The sequence below is a fragment of the Arachis stenosperma genome, chromosome 4 (assembly GCF_014773155.1).
Source record: "Arachis stenosperma cultivar V10309 chromosome 4, arast.V10309.gnm1.PFL2, whole genome shotgun sequence".
In the NCBI taxonomy this organism is placed as follows: domain Eukaryota; kingdom Viridiplantae; phylum Streptophyta; class Magnoliopsida; order Fabales; family Fabaceae; genus Arachis; species Arachis stenosperma.
Window position 1 is genome coordinate 83,252,741 of NC_080380.1, and position 16,555 is coordinate 83,269,295.

Sequence of the window (16,555 nt, forward strand, 5' to 3'; positions counted from 1 at the left end):
GAAAAGAGTACGAGATGTTCAGCATGAAGGATGGAGAAAGCATTGATGAAGCGTTTGAGAGATTCTCAATCATAATCAACAACCTTGATGCTATGGGTACAAACTATGCAGAACAAACCTTGGTGAGAAAACTCCTTAGAAGCCTCACAAAAGAGTGGGAAAACACTGCCACTGTCCTAACCGAGAGTAACAACATAAGTCCCATAACCTATGATGAGCTGAGAGGAAAACTCCTTGCCTATGAAGCCACACACACAAACACAGACTCAAAGAAAAAGGGAATAGCCCTTAAGTCACAAATAGAACCGAAAGAGAGTGAGTCAAGTGATGGTATTTCAGATGACGAGCTTTTGTTTTTTGCTAGGAGATTTCGAAGGATGTTGAAGAGCAAAGGCAAATACAAGGGCTCAAGTTCAAAGGAGCACAAGATAGACTTGAGCAAGGTGACGTGTCATCATTGCAAGGAGGCTGGACACTTCAAGTCAAACTGTCCAAAGCTCAAAAAGGAGGACAAAGGAAAGAAGGAAAGGAAGAGAGTACTCATGGCAGCTTGGGAGGATCTTGACAATGACTCAAATGAAGAAGAAGAATCAGAAGGAGATAACAAAGACTGCTTTATGGCTGGAAACAACAATCTTGATGAGGTAAATTATTATGATTTGACCATTGAGGACTTGCATGCTATTATTGATGATCTTACCTTAAACACCTCAAAACTGCTTGACAAATACAATGAATGCAGATCTGAAAGAGATGTGCTAAGAGTTGAAAATAATTTTTTAAAAGAAAAAGTGAAAGAAACTGAATGTGCTTTGGACATCATTGAAGAAAACAGATTTCTAAAATCTGAACTTGAAAAATTAAAAGGAAAGCACATTGTGGATCCTTCTCATGAGTTGATTGCTGAAAATGAAAGATTAAATGATAAAATTAAAAGGTTGAATGGTGACTTAGCAAAATTTGCTCAAGGTTCTAGTAACTTGGACAAATTACTTGTAAATCAAAGACCATTGTTTGAAAAATCTGGTTTAGGCTACATAGCCAAGGAAGATGCAGTTTCTAATATTTCCACTATAAAGTTTGTGGCTTCTTCATCAAATACCAAAACTATACCAAACAAAGTTGGTGTTGAAAATGCTCCAACATTTGAAGAAAAATTTGATGAAGTATACACAAGTGAAACTGAGCATTCACCAAAAACTGAACCGAGTTCAAACCGGCCAGGTTTGGGTTACATTTCGAAAAATGAGGATGTTTTCAAGAAACCACCATTTTACAACAAAACCTCATTTTCGAAAGGTAAAAATATTCAAAAAAATTCTAGTGAAAACATTTTTACAAAGAGAAATAATTATAACAAAAATCAGTTTGTCAAAAGAAATGCATCTCCTCCAAAAACCAGAAAATTCCAACCATTTAATCATTTCAAGCAATATAACTCACCTCAATTTCAGCAGCACACATCAGAAAATCATTGTGTTAATTGCAAGAAATTTGGTCACTCATATGCACAATGCTTCATTGAAAAGAAAGTTGTAGGAAACAAAGTTTACAATGTTGTTTGTGATTTCAATGCACTTGGGCAACCAAGATGGATTAACTTCAAAGGATCCAAATTAGTTTGGATACCTAAAGCTACTTGAAACTCTTCATGCAGATTTGCCTAGCATCCAAGAACAAACAGGACATGTGGTACATGGATAGTGGATGTTCAAGGCACATGACAGGAAGGTCAACCTACTTCATCAAACTAAATAAGTATGATGGAGGTTTTGTGACCTTTGGAGATGATGGTAAAGGTAAAATCATTGCTGTTGGAAAAGTAGGTAATGAGCAATCTACTTTCATTGATGATGTGCTTTTGGTATGTGGTTTAAAGCACAATCTTTTGAGCATAAGTCAGTTGTGTGATTTAGGATATTTAGTTGTTTTCAAAAGGCTTGAATGCTGTGTTGTAAATGAAAAGACAAATGAAGTGATTTTTGTTGCCAAGCGTTTCAATAATATGTATGGACTTACTCTTGATGAACTAAAAGATCAAAATGTAGCGTGTCTCCACTCTAAAGATTCTGAAAAGTGGTTATGGCACAAGAGATTGGGCCATGCAAGTATATTTCAAATAAACAAACTTGTAAAGAAAGAATTAGTGAGAGGTCTTCCTTTGATAAAGTTTGACAAAGACATCACTTGTGATGCTTGCCAAATGGGAAAACAAACAAAAAGTTCTTTTAAACCAAAGGAAGACATCTCTACTAAAAGACCACTTGAGTTGTTACACATTGATTTATTTGGTCCAACAAGAACTCAAAGCCTAGGTGGTAAACATTATGGTTTAGTAATTGTGGATGACTATATTAGGTTTGGTTGGGTTTTATTTCTTGCACACAAAAATGAAGCCTTTTCGGCCTTTGAACCTTTTTGCAAGAAAATTCAAAATGAAAAGGATTTGAAAATCTCTTCTATAAGAAGCAATCATGGAACTGAATTTGAAAATAGTTTGTTTGAATCCTTTTGTGAGGAACTTGGAATATCTCACAACTTCTCTTGTCCAAGGACACCACAACAAAATGGTGTTGTGGAAAGAAGAAATAGAAGCGTACAAGAGATGACAAGAGCTATGCTTTGTGAAAGTAATGTTCCAAAATTCCTTTGGGCTGAAGCGGTTAACACGGCTTGCCACATTTTGAATAGAACAATCATAAGGAAATTTTTGAAGAAAACCCCTTATGAACTTTGGAAAGGCTACCCACCAAACTTAGATTACTTGCACATTTTTGGATGCAAATGTTTTGTTTTGAATAACAAAGAAAATTTGGGAAAATTTGATCCAAAGGCTTATGAGTGCTTGTTTGTAGGATATTCCACAACTAGTAAAGCATATAGAGTTTATCATCAAGATGCTAGAATTATTGAAGAATCCATACATGTTACATTTTGTGATACTAACTTGGTGCAAAGCATTTTGGAAGATGGTGATGCAGGAAATCAAGCTCAAACGGATGATAAAGCTGCTCAGAATCATGGAAAAGAAAATTCTGGACAAGATGAACCAAAAACAGCAAATGCTGAAAATTCAAGAGACAATTCCATTTTGTCTCATGAATCTGAAGGAAATTCTGCAGACAGCAGCATACAGAATCCATTGGTGACCGAATCTGCCTCCAAGTCCACCAGACCTCGTGAATGGAGATTCTTGAAGAATTATCCTGAAGAATTTGTAATTGGGGACGTCTCTCATGGAGTGCAAACTAGGTCTTCCACTAGAAAGGCAAATGAAGGTTCAAACATTGCCCTCCTCTCACAAATGGAGCCTCAAAACGTTAAGGAAGCCCTTAGTGACCCCTCTTGGATTAAGGCTATGGAGGATGAGCTTCTTGAGTTTGAAAAGAACCAAGTGTGGACGTTGGTTCTAAGGCCAAGTGGAAAGAAAGTGACCGGCACCAAGTGGATATTCCGGAACAAGTTGGGAGAAGATGGTAGCATTGCAAGAAACAAGGCAAGGCTAGTGGCACAAGGATATGACCAAGAAGAAGGAATAGACTTTGATGAATCCTTTGCCCCTGTTGCTCGAATGGAAGCCATAAGACTTCTCCTAGCCTATGCTGCATTTTGTGGTTTTAAATTATACCAAATGGATGTGAAATGTGCATTTTTAAATGGTGTGATAGATAGAGAAGTATATGTGGAGCAGCCTCCTGGTTTTGAAAATAAAAAGCTTTCCAATCATGTTTTTAAATTGTCTAAAGCTCTCTATGGTTTAAGACAAGCTCCTAGAGCTTGGTATGAGAGACTTAGCTCTTTTCTTTTAAAAAATGGTTATCAAAGAGGCACCACTGATACAACTCTATTTATCAAAAATTCTAATAATTCTTTTATTTTAGTCCAAATATATATTGATGACATTATTTTTGGATCAGCAAATGAATCCCTTTGTACTGAATTTGGAAAGCTCATGACAAGTGAATTTGACATGAGTATGATGGGTGAACTTAATTTTTTCCTTGGGCTACAAACTAAACAAACTGAGAATGGTATTTTCATTCATCAAGAAAAGTATGCCAAGGAATTAGTTAAGAAATTTGGCCTTGAAAATGCCAAACCCATGGGAACTCCCATGCACCCAAATTCTAAATTAGATAAGGGAGAAAATGAGAAAGATGTTGATGAGACGAGGTATAGAGGAATGATTGGTTCTCTTATGTACTTAACTTCCTCTAGACCCGATATTGTGCAAAGTGTTGGATTGTGTTCTAGGTTCCAATCCAAACCAAAAGAGTCACATCTTTCGGCAGTTAAGAGGATCATTAGATATATTCATGGCACATCCAATTTTGGTCTTTGGCATCCTAAGATTGATGATTTTTCTGCAGTTAGTTATTGTGATGCAGATTTTGCTGGTGATAGAGTTGATAGAAAGAGCACTTCTGATTTATGCTGCTTCCTTGGAAAGTCCTTAAATGTTTGGTCAAGTAAGAAGCAACCAACAGTGGCCTTATCCACTGCAGAGGCTGAGTATATCGCTGCTTCTTCTTGTTGTTCTCAGCTTTTATGGTTAAAAACACAGCTTGCTGATTACAAATTAAATGCTGAAAATATTCCCTTAATGTGTGATAATATGAGTGCCATCAATATTTCTAAAAATCCAGTTTTGCACTCTAGGACTAAGCATATTGAAGTAAAATTTCACTCAATAAGAGAACATGTCCAAAAGGGGGATATTTGCATTCAATTTGTTAAATCAGAAGAGCAATTAGCAGATATTTTTACTAAACCATTAGCTGAGGATAGATTCTGCATGCTTAGGACTTGTCTAGGAATTTTGAGTTATAATTCTTTATTTGAAAAGTGCTGATGTGTTTGCTGGAGAATTTTGTCTCATAAACAGGTATGAGACAATTCTGGGCAGATGATGAATGTTTCCTTCAAGACTGCGTGATCTGGGTTTATTACAAGTGAAAAATCAATCTGGGCCAACCTCAAATCAGATCTGGGTGGTCCTATATGTTCCATTAATTCAAACCACATCTGGGCCCAATGTGAATGTTACATTCTTACTTGTGTGTTTAAGTTTTCTTTAAAAGTTTTTTTTTGTGGCCCGAAAAAGTTTTTTTTTTAACTTAATTTTTGACTTTGGTCCAAAAGGAGTTTCAATTTAATTCTGATTGCCTTTCAAAATTAAAATTAATTTCCTGTTTTAATTTAAAAATCAAATAAGATCTTCTCTTTTATGAGGTCATGTCTTGTCAAGTTTTTTCAAATGGTGATGCAGTTGCATGGTTTTGGAAATTTGCTTTTGGGTACGGTTACCAACACTCACTCTCTTCCCTCCATAACTTCTCCACACTCTCTTCGGTTTCTTCCCACTCACTTTACTACTTCTCTTCCCTCAAAAGATTGAATCTAACCAAATGAGGAAGAAAGTCATTGCAAAAAGGGCTCCTCGTGAGAAGATTTACAAACCACTCGCTCTCAAGACCGAACCTTTACCCCTTCTCCTTCTCCTCCTACCTCTCCTCCTCGCTGTGACCCCATGGCTCGAACCAAGAACACTCCAAGGTTCCCTGCCTCTGCCAAACCAACTCCACCACCAAAGGCGACGCCTTCCAAACCTGCCTCTTCAAAACCTGGCTCTTCAAAGCCATCCTCATCCAAAGGAAAGTGTCCGGCGACGGAGGAACCTGTTCCTGAGCCACAACAACCCAGGGCAAGGTCAGTTCCGGTGCGTTCACAGAGAGGTAACACTCGAGTCCCTCTCAAAAATGTTAAAGAACCAGAAATTGGACCATTTGATCACAAAGCCCATTTTATGACCTCTCATTCAAACTATAACCCCTATAGATTCAAATCTGCCATGAATAATGATTTTTATGAGGGAGTCATCCAGTATCGTACCCTATGCTCCTCATTTCTCGTTGATCTGCCTTCTTTGAAAAGAAAAGGTTTTCCTTTTGTTGACAACTTAATTTTTCTGGACTGGAATCACCTTTTTGACATCAAAAAACCTGTTTATCCATTGTTGGTCAAAGAGTTTTATGCAAACATGACTTATCATGAAGGCACCGCTCATTCGTATGTCAAAGGCCGAGATATCATTTTAAACAATGAGACCATCAGTGAAGCTTTAAAGTATACTGATGTTGGGCCTTGTGCATACACGTCAGTTAAGTGGGATGAAGGAGTTGGTGTTTCTTACAATGATGCCCTGGCTAGCATTTGTGAACATGTTTCCTTAATAGATGGCATTACACCCACACACAAAGCCCTAGGATATGAACGTGCTCAGTTGCACCGAATGGTCAACCACATTATACTTCCTCAAAGTGGTTCATATCAAAGGGTTTCATACACTGACACTCTTGTCTTATATGCCATTCTCACCAAAACTGAAATTTCATTTGCATATTTGATGGTTAGATACATGTTTGACTCTGTTAGAAGTGAAAAGGACAAAGCTCTTCCTTATGGCATGTTTCTAACTTGTATTTTTGAGTATTTTGGTGTTGACTTGACCAATGAGAAATATGAAAATAGACATTCATATCTAAAGGGAGGTGGTTCAGTGAAACAGAACAAAGGACCCACTAGATCTGAAAGAGTTGTCCTAGATGATGAAGATGATGATTTTGTCCCTGAGGATTCTCCTGCTCCTTCCACTGAGGGAACATCCATCTCCACTGGAAAGAAATCGGCTCTACTGAATGTGGTTAAGGATGTTGCTCAAGAGTTTGTCTCCCAATCAAATCACTTTATTGCCATGAGCAAGGAACAAAGAAAGCTAGCTAGCAAGCATGAGAACTTCCTGAAGAAATCAAGAGATAGGGTGGCTGTGCTTATGAAATTCATTGATAACATGAATGAGGATGAAGATCAGGCCACTGAGGATGAAGAGGAAGTTGGATCAAAAGGGGATAATTCTGATGCCTAAGATTTGTCTCATGAAATCTGCTACTGCTGCTCTCTTTTTGTCTCATGATTTCTGTTTCCTTCATTACTTTTGCACTGTTTCATTTTGGATGACTGTAATAACTTTTTACTATGCTGCACTTTTGACAGTTTATTTAGTGCTTTGCTATGTGCTCTAACTCTTTTCTGCAGGGTACAAGACTTTCTTTTTGTTGATCTTTTTATCATCCGCCCTTGATGACAAAAGGGGGAGTAATAGCAATAGTTAATATGCCATTCTGACTAAAGTTGCATTTGATTACTTTTTGTGAACTTTGTTTGATATTGTGAACTGTTGTGAATGAGGTTGGAAACTTGCTTTATATGTTGATATCTGACTCTGACCCTGATGTATTAAAACTTTTTTGGCCATTTAAACTGTCACTGTTTGCTATACTTTTGGTTGGTACATAGCATCTGTTTAGTTCCATAGAAGCATATGTAAACAGGAAGGAAGAGAAGAGCATAAATCTAGGGGGAGCAACATTAAAGCAAATGACAAAAATCAAAGGGAGTTTCTAAACCTTACTCAAACTCATCTCTTTTGCTTATTGCTTAGATCATGTTTGTCATCAAGGGGGAGATTGTTGAGTTAAGAAATTAACTAAATTAATTAGTGATGACAAACATTATTTTTGGCAAAATAAATAATTAGAATTGTTAAATTAATAAGTACACATTGCTAATTATTTATGTTATGTTGCAGGCCATAATTCATTTTTGGCAGCCCAAGATGAATGAATAACAAAACAAAGCTAATAGGCTGAATGGAAAGTGTGAATAAAGACAAGTCCAAGTCATTCATATCAAACAAAGAAGCATAGCAAGACACCACGGGCCAAAAAGAGAAGAACCCGATCCAAGCTTGAAATTGTTTTCAATTTCCCACCATCTTGCTCCAACCAAAGCAACGTTCCTCTCCTCTCTAATCAAGTCACATCAAGACTTCAGTAAAGTAAGAAAGAGAAAGAGAAGAAAAGCTTTCTCCATAAGCCAGTAACCAAAGAAGCAAGAAAGAGAAAAATCTAAGCTTGAAGCACAGAAGCTAAAGCAGAAAATCTAATACAAATCAAGCTTAAGAAAGGTAATCCATCTCATCTTGCATGCATCAGATCTTCATCCTTTCTTCCCTACTCTCTGTTCTATCCGAAAATGGCATTCAAAGAAAAAGTTGATCTCTGCTCTTCACTGCTACAAATCCACGATCACAAGAGATTCTTGGGGACCAAGTTGTATCTCTATGGTTCAGATTTGGTTGACCATTGGAAAACAATTTCGGTTACTCCTTTGTGGCTTTCGGTCAAGTTGGAAAAGTCAGAAGGAAAGGTTCTACTTTGATGATTGAGAAGAAAAAGTGAGCTTGTGGGTTGGTGAAGCTCAAGGCTCAAGATATTGACCTTGGAGGAAGAACCAAGGAACATGCAAGGAGATAAAAAGAAGCTTGTTGTTCATTCTGAAGCAAGGAGAGATAACAAGTGAACTTGAGGTGTTTGTTCTGAGAGAGCTCTTTGAATAAGTTCAACTAACTGGACAGTGTAACCTATTCAAAGGTGCATTCCACCAGTATGAAGAACTAAATCAGAGGCTTGCTAATCTGGTTTTTCGCATAGCACAGAGGCTGTTGATGAAGTCAATCTCCTTCATGTTTTTCTGATTGTGATGTACTTTTCTAAGCTTATCTTTCTGTAATTTCTTGAGAGAAAAGGCATTGTGAGAAAGCTTGAGAAAAAGCCAAGAGTTGAAAAAGGCTGAGTGAAATACTTGAGAGAAAAGCCTAGAGTTATTTTCTGATTTCTTTAGGTTGGTTAAGTGTCTTGTATCCTGTACCTATTTGGTATCCCTTTCTTAGTTGGGTTAGCACTAAGAGTAAATAGTTAGGTGTTAGCATAGCCAATGTCAAGTTAGGTTAGAACTTGAGTGTGAAATTGGTGTATGTAATACTGTTAACTATAGTGAAATTCTTCCATATTTGTGGAGGAGACTGGATGTAGGTTGCATAGCACAAAGCAACCGAACCAAGATATATGCTGGTGTTAGCTTTTTCTTCTCTGTCATGTTATGTTTTCTGATATTCATGAGACAAAAATAAATTGTCTCATAAATTTCCGCCGCTGAGCTCAAACAGAATCAGATTTGTAACTTTGCTTAAAAAGGGTCAAAACAGCAACTTAAAAGGAAGGCATAGATTCAACCCCCCCTTCTCTAAGCCTACCACAACCTTCACTATGATTAATGATGATGTGATAATGATAATCGATTTGGTTGATAATAATTACTCACAGTGAGGACAGCAGCTTTGTCTCGCTCACAATAGGCAAGTTGAGGTTGAGGATTCCCCCTCTTGCGTTGCGATGGACAAGATAGGTTGAGGATTCCCTCTCTTATTGCATCGGGAGATTGGACAGAAGATTGAGGATTTCCTCCGGTTCAATTCCTAATCGTGGTGAAGACGATGGTTTTATCCCGCTCACGGTTTGAGGATAATTTTCCTTGTGATAAATGTGAACATAATGAGATTTGATTGAAAAATGATTATATATGATTGTGATTATGATTGATGTTGTGGGGATGGTGGTTCGTCCCACCCACGGTGAGGATGGTGGTTTGATCCCGCTCATGGATAGACAAGTTAAGGTTGAGGATTTTCTCTCTTATTGCGGTGGACAAGCGGGGTTAAGGATTTCATCTCTTGTTACATCGGAAAATTGGATAAAAGGTTGAAGATTCCCTTCGATTCAATTTCTGACTGTGGTATGAATGAGTTAGGTTGAGGATTTTCTATCATTGCATCACAGTCTCTCTTTGATTGTGAAGTGTGGCAGACACTATAACCTAAAAGTGTGGCGAACACTACATCACGGATAGCATTGCCACTAGTGAGATGGTAGAAGATTGAGGATTTCCTTCTAGAAAGTTGAGAATTCCCTTCTTGTTGTTCCTCCTGGAGATGTATGACAGAGAGATTATGTTCGGGTTAGCTACCGGATGTGTTGGGTCTGGTAGTTTAACCAACACGTGAGCTCATGGCTAGTAGGATAGGCATGCATCATGTGCATTTGTTTGCTATTGTTTGAGTGTGCATATTTGTTTGGTTTGCCTAACTGCATATTTTTGTTTAATTGCTAAATGTAATACTTGCTATAATTTCTCTCTAATTGTGTTTGCTTTGTAATGTTTATTGTTTGTGTATGATTTTCACCATTTAGATTTGAAACTTGGGAATGAATGAGATCAATGGTAGTTCAACGTATGTTTAATTTAGTAAAATTAACGTTGTATTGATTAATTATTTGTGATTGAGATTATTGAATTGAATACTAGACTGTATAATTGGATATTGGAAGTAATGCTGAAATCATATTGGAAATGATTGAGATTAGAGAAAGATATGGAACCGAGACTTAGTAACTTAACCCTGTTTGAATTAGAAAGAACCCTAGGCTTGAATTTTGTGAGTCTAGAGACTAAGATTGCTTAATAGGTTCATGTATCTTTATATAGTCTCTATTTGGAACTATTACCCTACTGGAAACCTTCGGGTTCTCACCCGTCATGGATTTTCTATTTTTCAGATACAAGGCATGATGCACCTTGCTAAGTGTGTAGGGTTCTATGGATGAAAGTGAAGAAGACTTATATTTTAACTTTATTTTGGCTTATGTAGCATTTTCTCTATTTTTGAACATGTTATATTATATATTTTTTCTTAAAGGTTTTATTTTGGAGAAATAGGATTGTATTTTCTACACTTTTTGGTTGTAATATTCTAGTCGGCTTTTTCTTCGCAGGTCGAAATTAGTACTTATTATATATTTTATTGTGAACTTTATATATGTATATCTTTGTTGTTCTATATGCTGTAAGAACTGGATTTTAATTAACAAATTAATTAAAATAAAATAATAATTAAATTATTCAAAATATGTTTGAAATTTAGAAATGTTAATTTGAAATTTTAAATATGATATTTGGACTCACTAGATATTTTTTAGTGAGAAAATATAATTTTCTATAGAAAATTACGTAAAAATGCATACTGGTAATTTTGCTGGCAGTACCGGCTTAAGTTTGTCCGGTACTGTGTGAGAATAATTAAAATAATAGAAAAATTTAGAAAAATATTTAGAATTAAAAATCGGCACTAATCTTAAAGGTTTTGTTCCAAAGTAGACCAAACAAACCTAAAACGCTAACAGGTTGGATCAAGCCCAAGTTGGGCTCAAACCCAACATATATAAAAGCCTTTTAATGAACATTCAGCTCATTTCCAACCCTAAAACAAAGAAAGGGGCGCTGGTATAGAGAGAAGAGAGAAACGTAACAAACACTATTTATCTAGCTACGGAGCTCCTTCTTCTTTTGCTCATATCTTGAACTATGGAACTCCAATTGACGACGAGATGTTTGTGGCTACACGAAACTCTCGACAAGCTCTTTAATTCTAGCTAAACAAAGTTGGTAAGATTTCGAAATCCATACACTATTTTTCATCCCTAATAAATCCACAATTTTATGTTTGGTTTTTGAATGGATTTTGTGATTTTGGTGGTTTAGAGTAGCAAGTAATTATCAAGTTTCATCCCCATTTAGCAAGTAATCCACATTTTGCCTTAACTCTTACGAATTTGTAGTTTTAGTGAATCCTAATTATTAATTATGATGAACTAATTGTGTATAGCTTGAATGTGGTAATTATTGGAGTTGATTTGGGACTTTTGGATTAAGTTAGGTGGCTTATTGGTGCTTGGAAACTTGGTTGGAGGTTATTTGGTGGATTTGAGCATATTAGAAATCAACTGAGGTATGGTTTCGATTTTTTTATATAATATGTAATGTTTCGTAATACTTAAACTAATAGCCTTTAAAATATAATTGAATTACGTGATTATATGATTAATTACATGTAAATTGTATGGTTTCTAATTTTCATGGTGGACTTAATATTTATATTTTGTTTTACAAACATTATATAGATTAGAGTTTACGGTATATTAATTAAATATATAACTATATAATATTAATTTTAACTATTAAAATATATAATTAATAATTATATCTACTAAAAAGTAGGTGTTATTACTGTTTATAGTGGTTAGCTTAACAATATAAACTTTAAAGCTCATCAGTTAAAAATAATAATTTGTATAATTATTTTATTATTTCAAATATTTGTGATTTTTTCATCTCATACGATCTTTGACTAAAATATATTTCTTATAAGTTAAAACTTTAATTTTTAGTTATTTCGAATTCATGGTGAGCGTTTACAATAGTTAGCTTAACGTTAAAAATTTTAAGGGTTCACCATTTAAAAATATGAGTTTGTATCATTTTTTATATAATTTATAACATAACTATAAATAATTAGTTTTTTATTTATTAGGATATATGATTTGATATACTAAGAAACATCACTGTAAAATATTTATTATTATATAATTGTACAATTGCCATTTTAATTCTTCAATTTAAAAAATTATAAATAATTTTTATTAATTTATAATATTTTTATTATATTAATAATTTTGTACATAAATTATTTTTGTTGTCAATATGATTTAATTACTTTTTTAATTAAATTACTAAATTCAATTTTCATAGTATTCACTTAATATTTTTTGGATAAATTATTTGTTTCATAAATATTATTTAACTAATTTTTAACTAAATAACCGATTCTAATTTTTATATTGCACTTAATATTTATATTTTTTTCACAGACATTATATAGACTATTGTTTACAGTATATTATTTAGTACTTGTTTGGGCGCCATTATTTTGATAAAAAGGATCTTTTTTAATGAAAAAATATCTTTTTTTTTTATTTTTTAGTATGTTTGGCAAATTTTGAGTAGTAAAAATAAAAGCATTAGAAAAATTAGAAAAACATCTTTTTTGAGAAGTTGTAATTTACATCTTTTTTTAAAAGATCTTTTTTCCTTAAAAAGATATTTTTTATGTAATAAATAAACAAAAAATACTTTTATATTATTATATCCAAACGTAATTGATAAATAAAAATATCTTTTTACATGAGATATCCAAACATAAAATTACTTTTACTTTTTTATAAGATCTTTTAAAAAAAGATAACTCAAAAAAAGATCTTTTTTAAAAACTCACCCAAACAAGCCCTTAATATATAAGTATATAATGTTAATCTTTTACTATTAAAATATATAATTGATAATTAAATATACTAAACAATAAGTTTTATTATTATTTATGGTGATTAATTTATCGATATAAATATTAAAGTTTATCAGTTGAGAATAAAAATTTATATAATTATTTTATTTTTTCATATATTTGTGGTCATATTGCTTGATTTTCTTAATATTGTGGTGTATTAGTGGGTTTTGTTGTATATTCCACTTATTTTATTAAAGTTATTTATAGAATAAATTTAAATCATTAAATCTTTTATCAATTTCATTTAATGCTTTAAATTTTATAGTAGGTCCCTCCCTATCCATTCAACTCCTCTTGCATAACAACATTTCCAGTTCTTCATATTTTCCAGAACCACCTTCTTATTCTTGGGTATATGCTTAGCTGCTACAATCCATTGAAGACTACATACATGCACAGCAGTTAAATTAAAGATCAAACAACTGCACTGACGTTGAATGAATTGAATTAAATATATATAATACAAACGCCAACAAAAAGAAATTTCCCTTTCTCATGTAATAAAGCATCAAAATCATCCAAAAGGGAAAACCGAAGAAACTTTCGGATTGAAATAATTTCTGCATCCCACCATTACCTCAACCACACCAAGATGAAAAAAAAAAAAAAAGCAAATGACAAAGTTTGGATATTTCAGCGTCAATTTGCTGTGCATATCAAAACCAAAACCAAAACAAAGCCAAATTTTCCCTGATAGTAGTTTCAACAAATAAATACATGCGTAATTTTTGTTGTTCACATAAAAAAGTATATAATCAGATGCAGGCAATGAGGAAATCCTTGTTCTTAGGGAGCTTCTTCTTATAGAACTAAAAAATTTTCAATTTTAAGAGGGAAAAATTGTCGAAATTAGAGAAGACTGACAAGGGATTAGGGTTGAAGAGTGGGTACCTCGAAATTGGACTCGCCAACGATGTGCTTGATAGAGTGGTGATCTAAGAGATTGGCTTTCTTTGCAGATTTAATTTAGAGGCCATTTTTCTTTTAATCTAAGTTGTTGGATTCCTTTTTATTATTGTGTGTTTCTGAATCGGAGACTTGGCTTGACCGAGAGACTGATCGCAAAGCATACAATTGACTGAACAGAAAAAAAGCACGAGGAGTGCGAGAAGTGAAGGTCCGGAACTTGCAGCGCAGAAGAGAAGATGAGCAAGTGGGCGAAATTGAGTCCATTAGATATAGTGATATTTTGATTTTGATTTTTATTTTTTTTTCAAAATCTGACGCTTGAAATAGTTTTAGTTCTTAATCTGACATGTATTAATTGTTTAATTGTCAACGAAGGTTTGAAAAAGAACAAGAAGAATGTTCTGGAAAATATGAAGAACTGAAAATGGTGGTGTGTTAGAGCCTTAGACGAGTTAGAGGAGGTGGAGGAAGTAGATACGGACCTACATGTCCTTTAATTTTTTAACTTCCTTCCATGTGTACGCCTGTGAACATTCCAGCGTCCACATCAATTGATAGTAAATTGATGTTTTAAGAGGTTTGAGATGCCTTTTTATTTTTAGTTAATCAATAACGTATTTGTCTTCCTATTAAAAAGATTAGAAATTTATTTGTTCTTTTGTAAAAAAAAAAAAAAAAAACGAAAAAAAAGAAAGAAGAAAGCAAAAAAAAAAATGAAAATTATTTACAATGAATAGACTACAGAAGTTAATTGATACAAAAATTTGACCTCACTGAACAACAATTCGACCTACAAGGACTGTAATATCATCAACCTTTCCACCAACGCGTTCTTGTCCTGCATGCTTTGCTGCTTCTGCGAACGGACAAAAAGTCTTCCCATCCATGGAAAATGAGAAAGCAAGTTGGCCAATGAAACTTGCCAAATCATGCACATCCCCTTTCCCATCTACGTTCCTAAGCATCAAAGTCTTTTCAATCTCACTAACAAACACATTATCCCAAAGCCCATCACTCCCAAGAATCACTATGTCCCCATCCTGAACCTTAAGCCTATATTCTTGAGCCGATTTTGGAGTATCACTCCTCTTATCATTCCCCAATTGATAGGGCCTATTGAAACGATGTTGTTGAATCATCGACCGATACAATAGTTTATTGTTTCTGAATATCATAAACCCACTATCACCCACATTGATTCCATGAAAAACTTGATCATTATCTACGGTGACGATCGACGCGGTTGAGGAACCGTTTGCCTTGGTTTGCAAGTAAGCCTCGTCCAGAACTCTTTTTAGGTTAACATAGCCTTCCGGTTCTTGTTTCACGGCATTTTGCACGTTTAACATGAGCTCCCGGGCGTACTCGCCGGCGTCTATACCGTGTTTGGCCCAACCGCCAACGCCGTCGGCGACGCCCATCGTTGATTCTTCCTCACATATAAAGTGCGCATCCTCTCCTAATGGCTTCTCTGGGTTTGATTTTGGGATGTAGAATCCACTCGCCACCATGTTCACGTTATTATTCTTACTCTCTACTTTTCCAGAATCAATGCAGCGATTCTTCATTATCATCTTAGCTTTTTTTCTTCTAGCCCAAACAGCAATGATCTTCTTCTTCAGGATCCGTGATATATCATAAATTAATTTATCGACCTCTCCCAATGGGTTCTTGGGGTCTATATTTGGGAAGTAGATTCCTTTTGCAACCATGTTTCAACCTCCTCTAAACTTCCAAGAACTTCTACAGCGTGTCTTCAAGATTATTATTGTTGAATGCTTTTGCGAAAGGCTGAGAGTGCGTAGTGCGGTGATTATTTGGTAGTTCGATATTATTTGGATGTGGTTGATGGTTCTTTCTGTTAGGCTTAAATAATGGACAATTTTTTCTTTGTAGTTTAACTTGTACGCGTTCTTCCATAGAAAGATAAGATATGATAAGTTGTTACTGTGATTTTCAAGCTTTATTTCGAAAATATTGATCTTGTAGTTGACAGTAAGATAACAGAAAATTTAAAATGTCTTTTCCTTAACAATAAACTCAATAACATCCACAACTAACAAGGGAAAGGATTCCACAGTCCGTTTAAATCATTAAATGGTTTTATAACAATATGTTTTTCTAAGTTTTTTAATAATTATTAAATAATTTTTATTTAATTTTAATTATAAATTAATTTTTTATATATTATTTAATTATAAAATATATCTTTTATTTTATAAATTATTATTTTTAATAAAGTTCTACATCTCAACAAATTGTCTCTTTCTCTTTTTTTCTTTTTCTTTCTTTTTTCTCTCTTCTTCTTTCTGTTCTTCCTTTTTTTATTTTCATCATTAATAATATTAATATTTTATATAAATATTTTTATTAATTCTAATTTTATCTGATGTTTAAATAATTTTAGTTTGTTTTTTAATTTATTTTAATTTATTTATATGTTAATTAAAATTTACTTGATGTTAGTTTTAAGTATGGACCAAATTAAAGTTCTCATGTTCTGTAAATTGT

At 34.0% G+C, this 16,555-nt stretch overlaps 1 protein-coding gene across 1 annotated transcript; it reads right to left on the reverse strand.

The window, feature by feature from the left end:
• Positions 1 to 14,814: 14,814 nt before the first annotated feature.
• LOC130975153 (probable protein phosphatase 2C 55) lies at positions 14,815 to 15,756 on the reverse strand. The gene has a single exon (XM_057899978.1). It carries the CDS (start codon positions 15,754 to 15,756, stop codon positions 14,815 to 14,817), a length of 942 nt encoding a protein of 313 aa, XP_057755961.1.
• Positions 15,757 to 16,555: the final 799 nt, after the last annotated feature.

Excerpts from the sequence above, each read along its gene's own strand:
- LOC130975153 (XM_057899978.1), bottom strand. The coding sequence starts at position 15,756 with ATGGTTGCAAAAGGAATCTACTTCCCAAATATAGACCCCAAGAACCCA.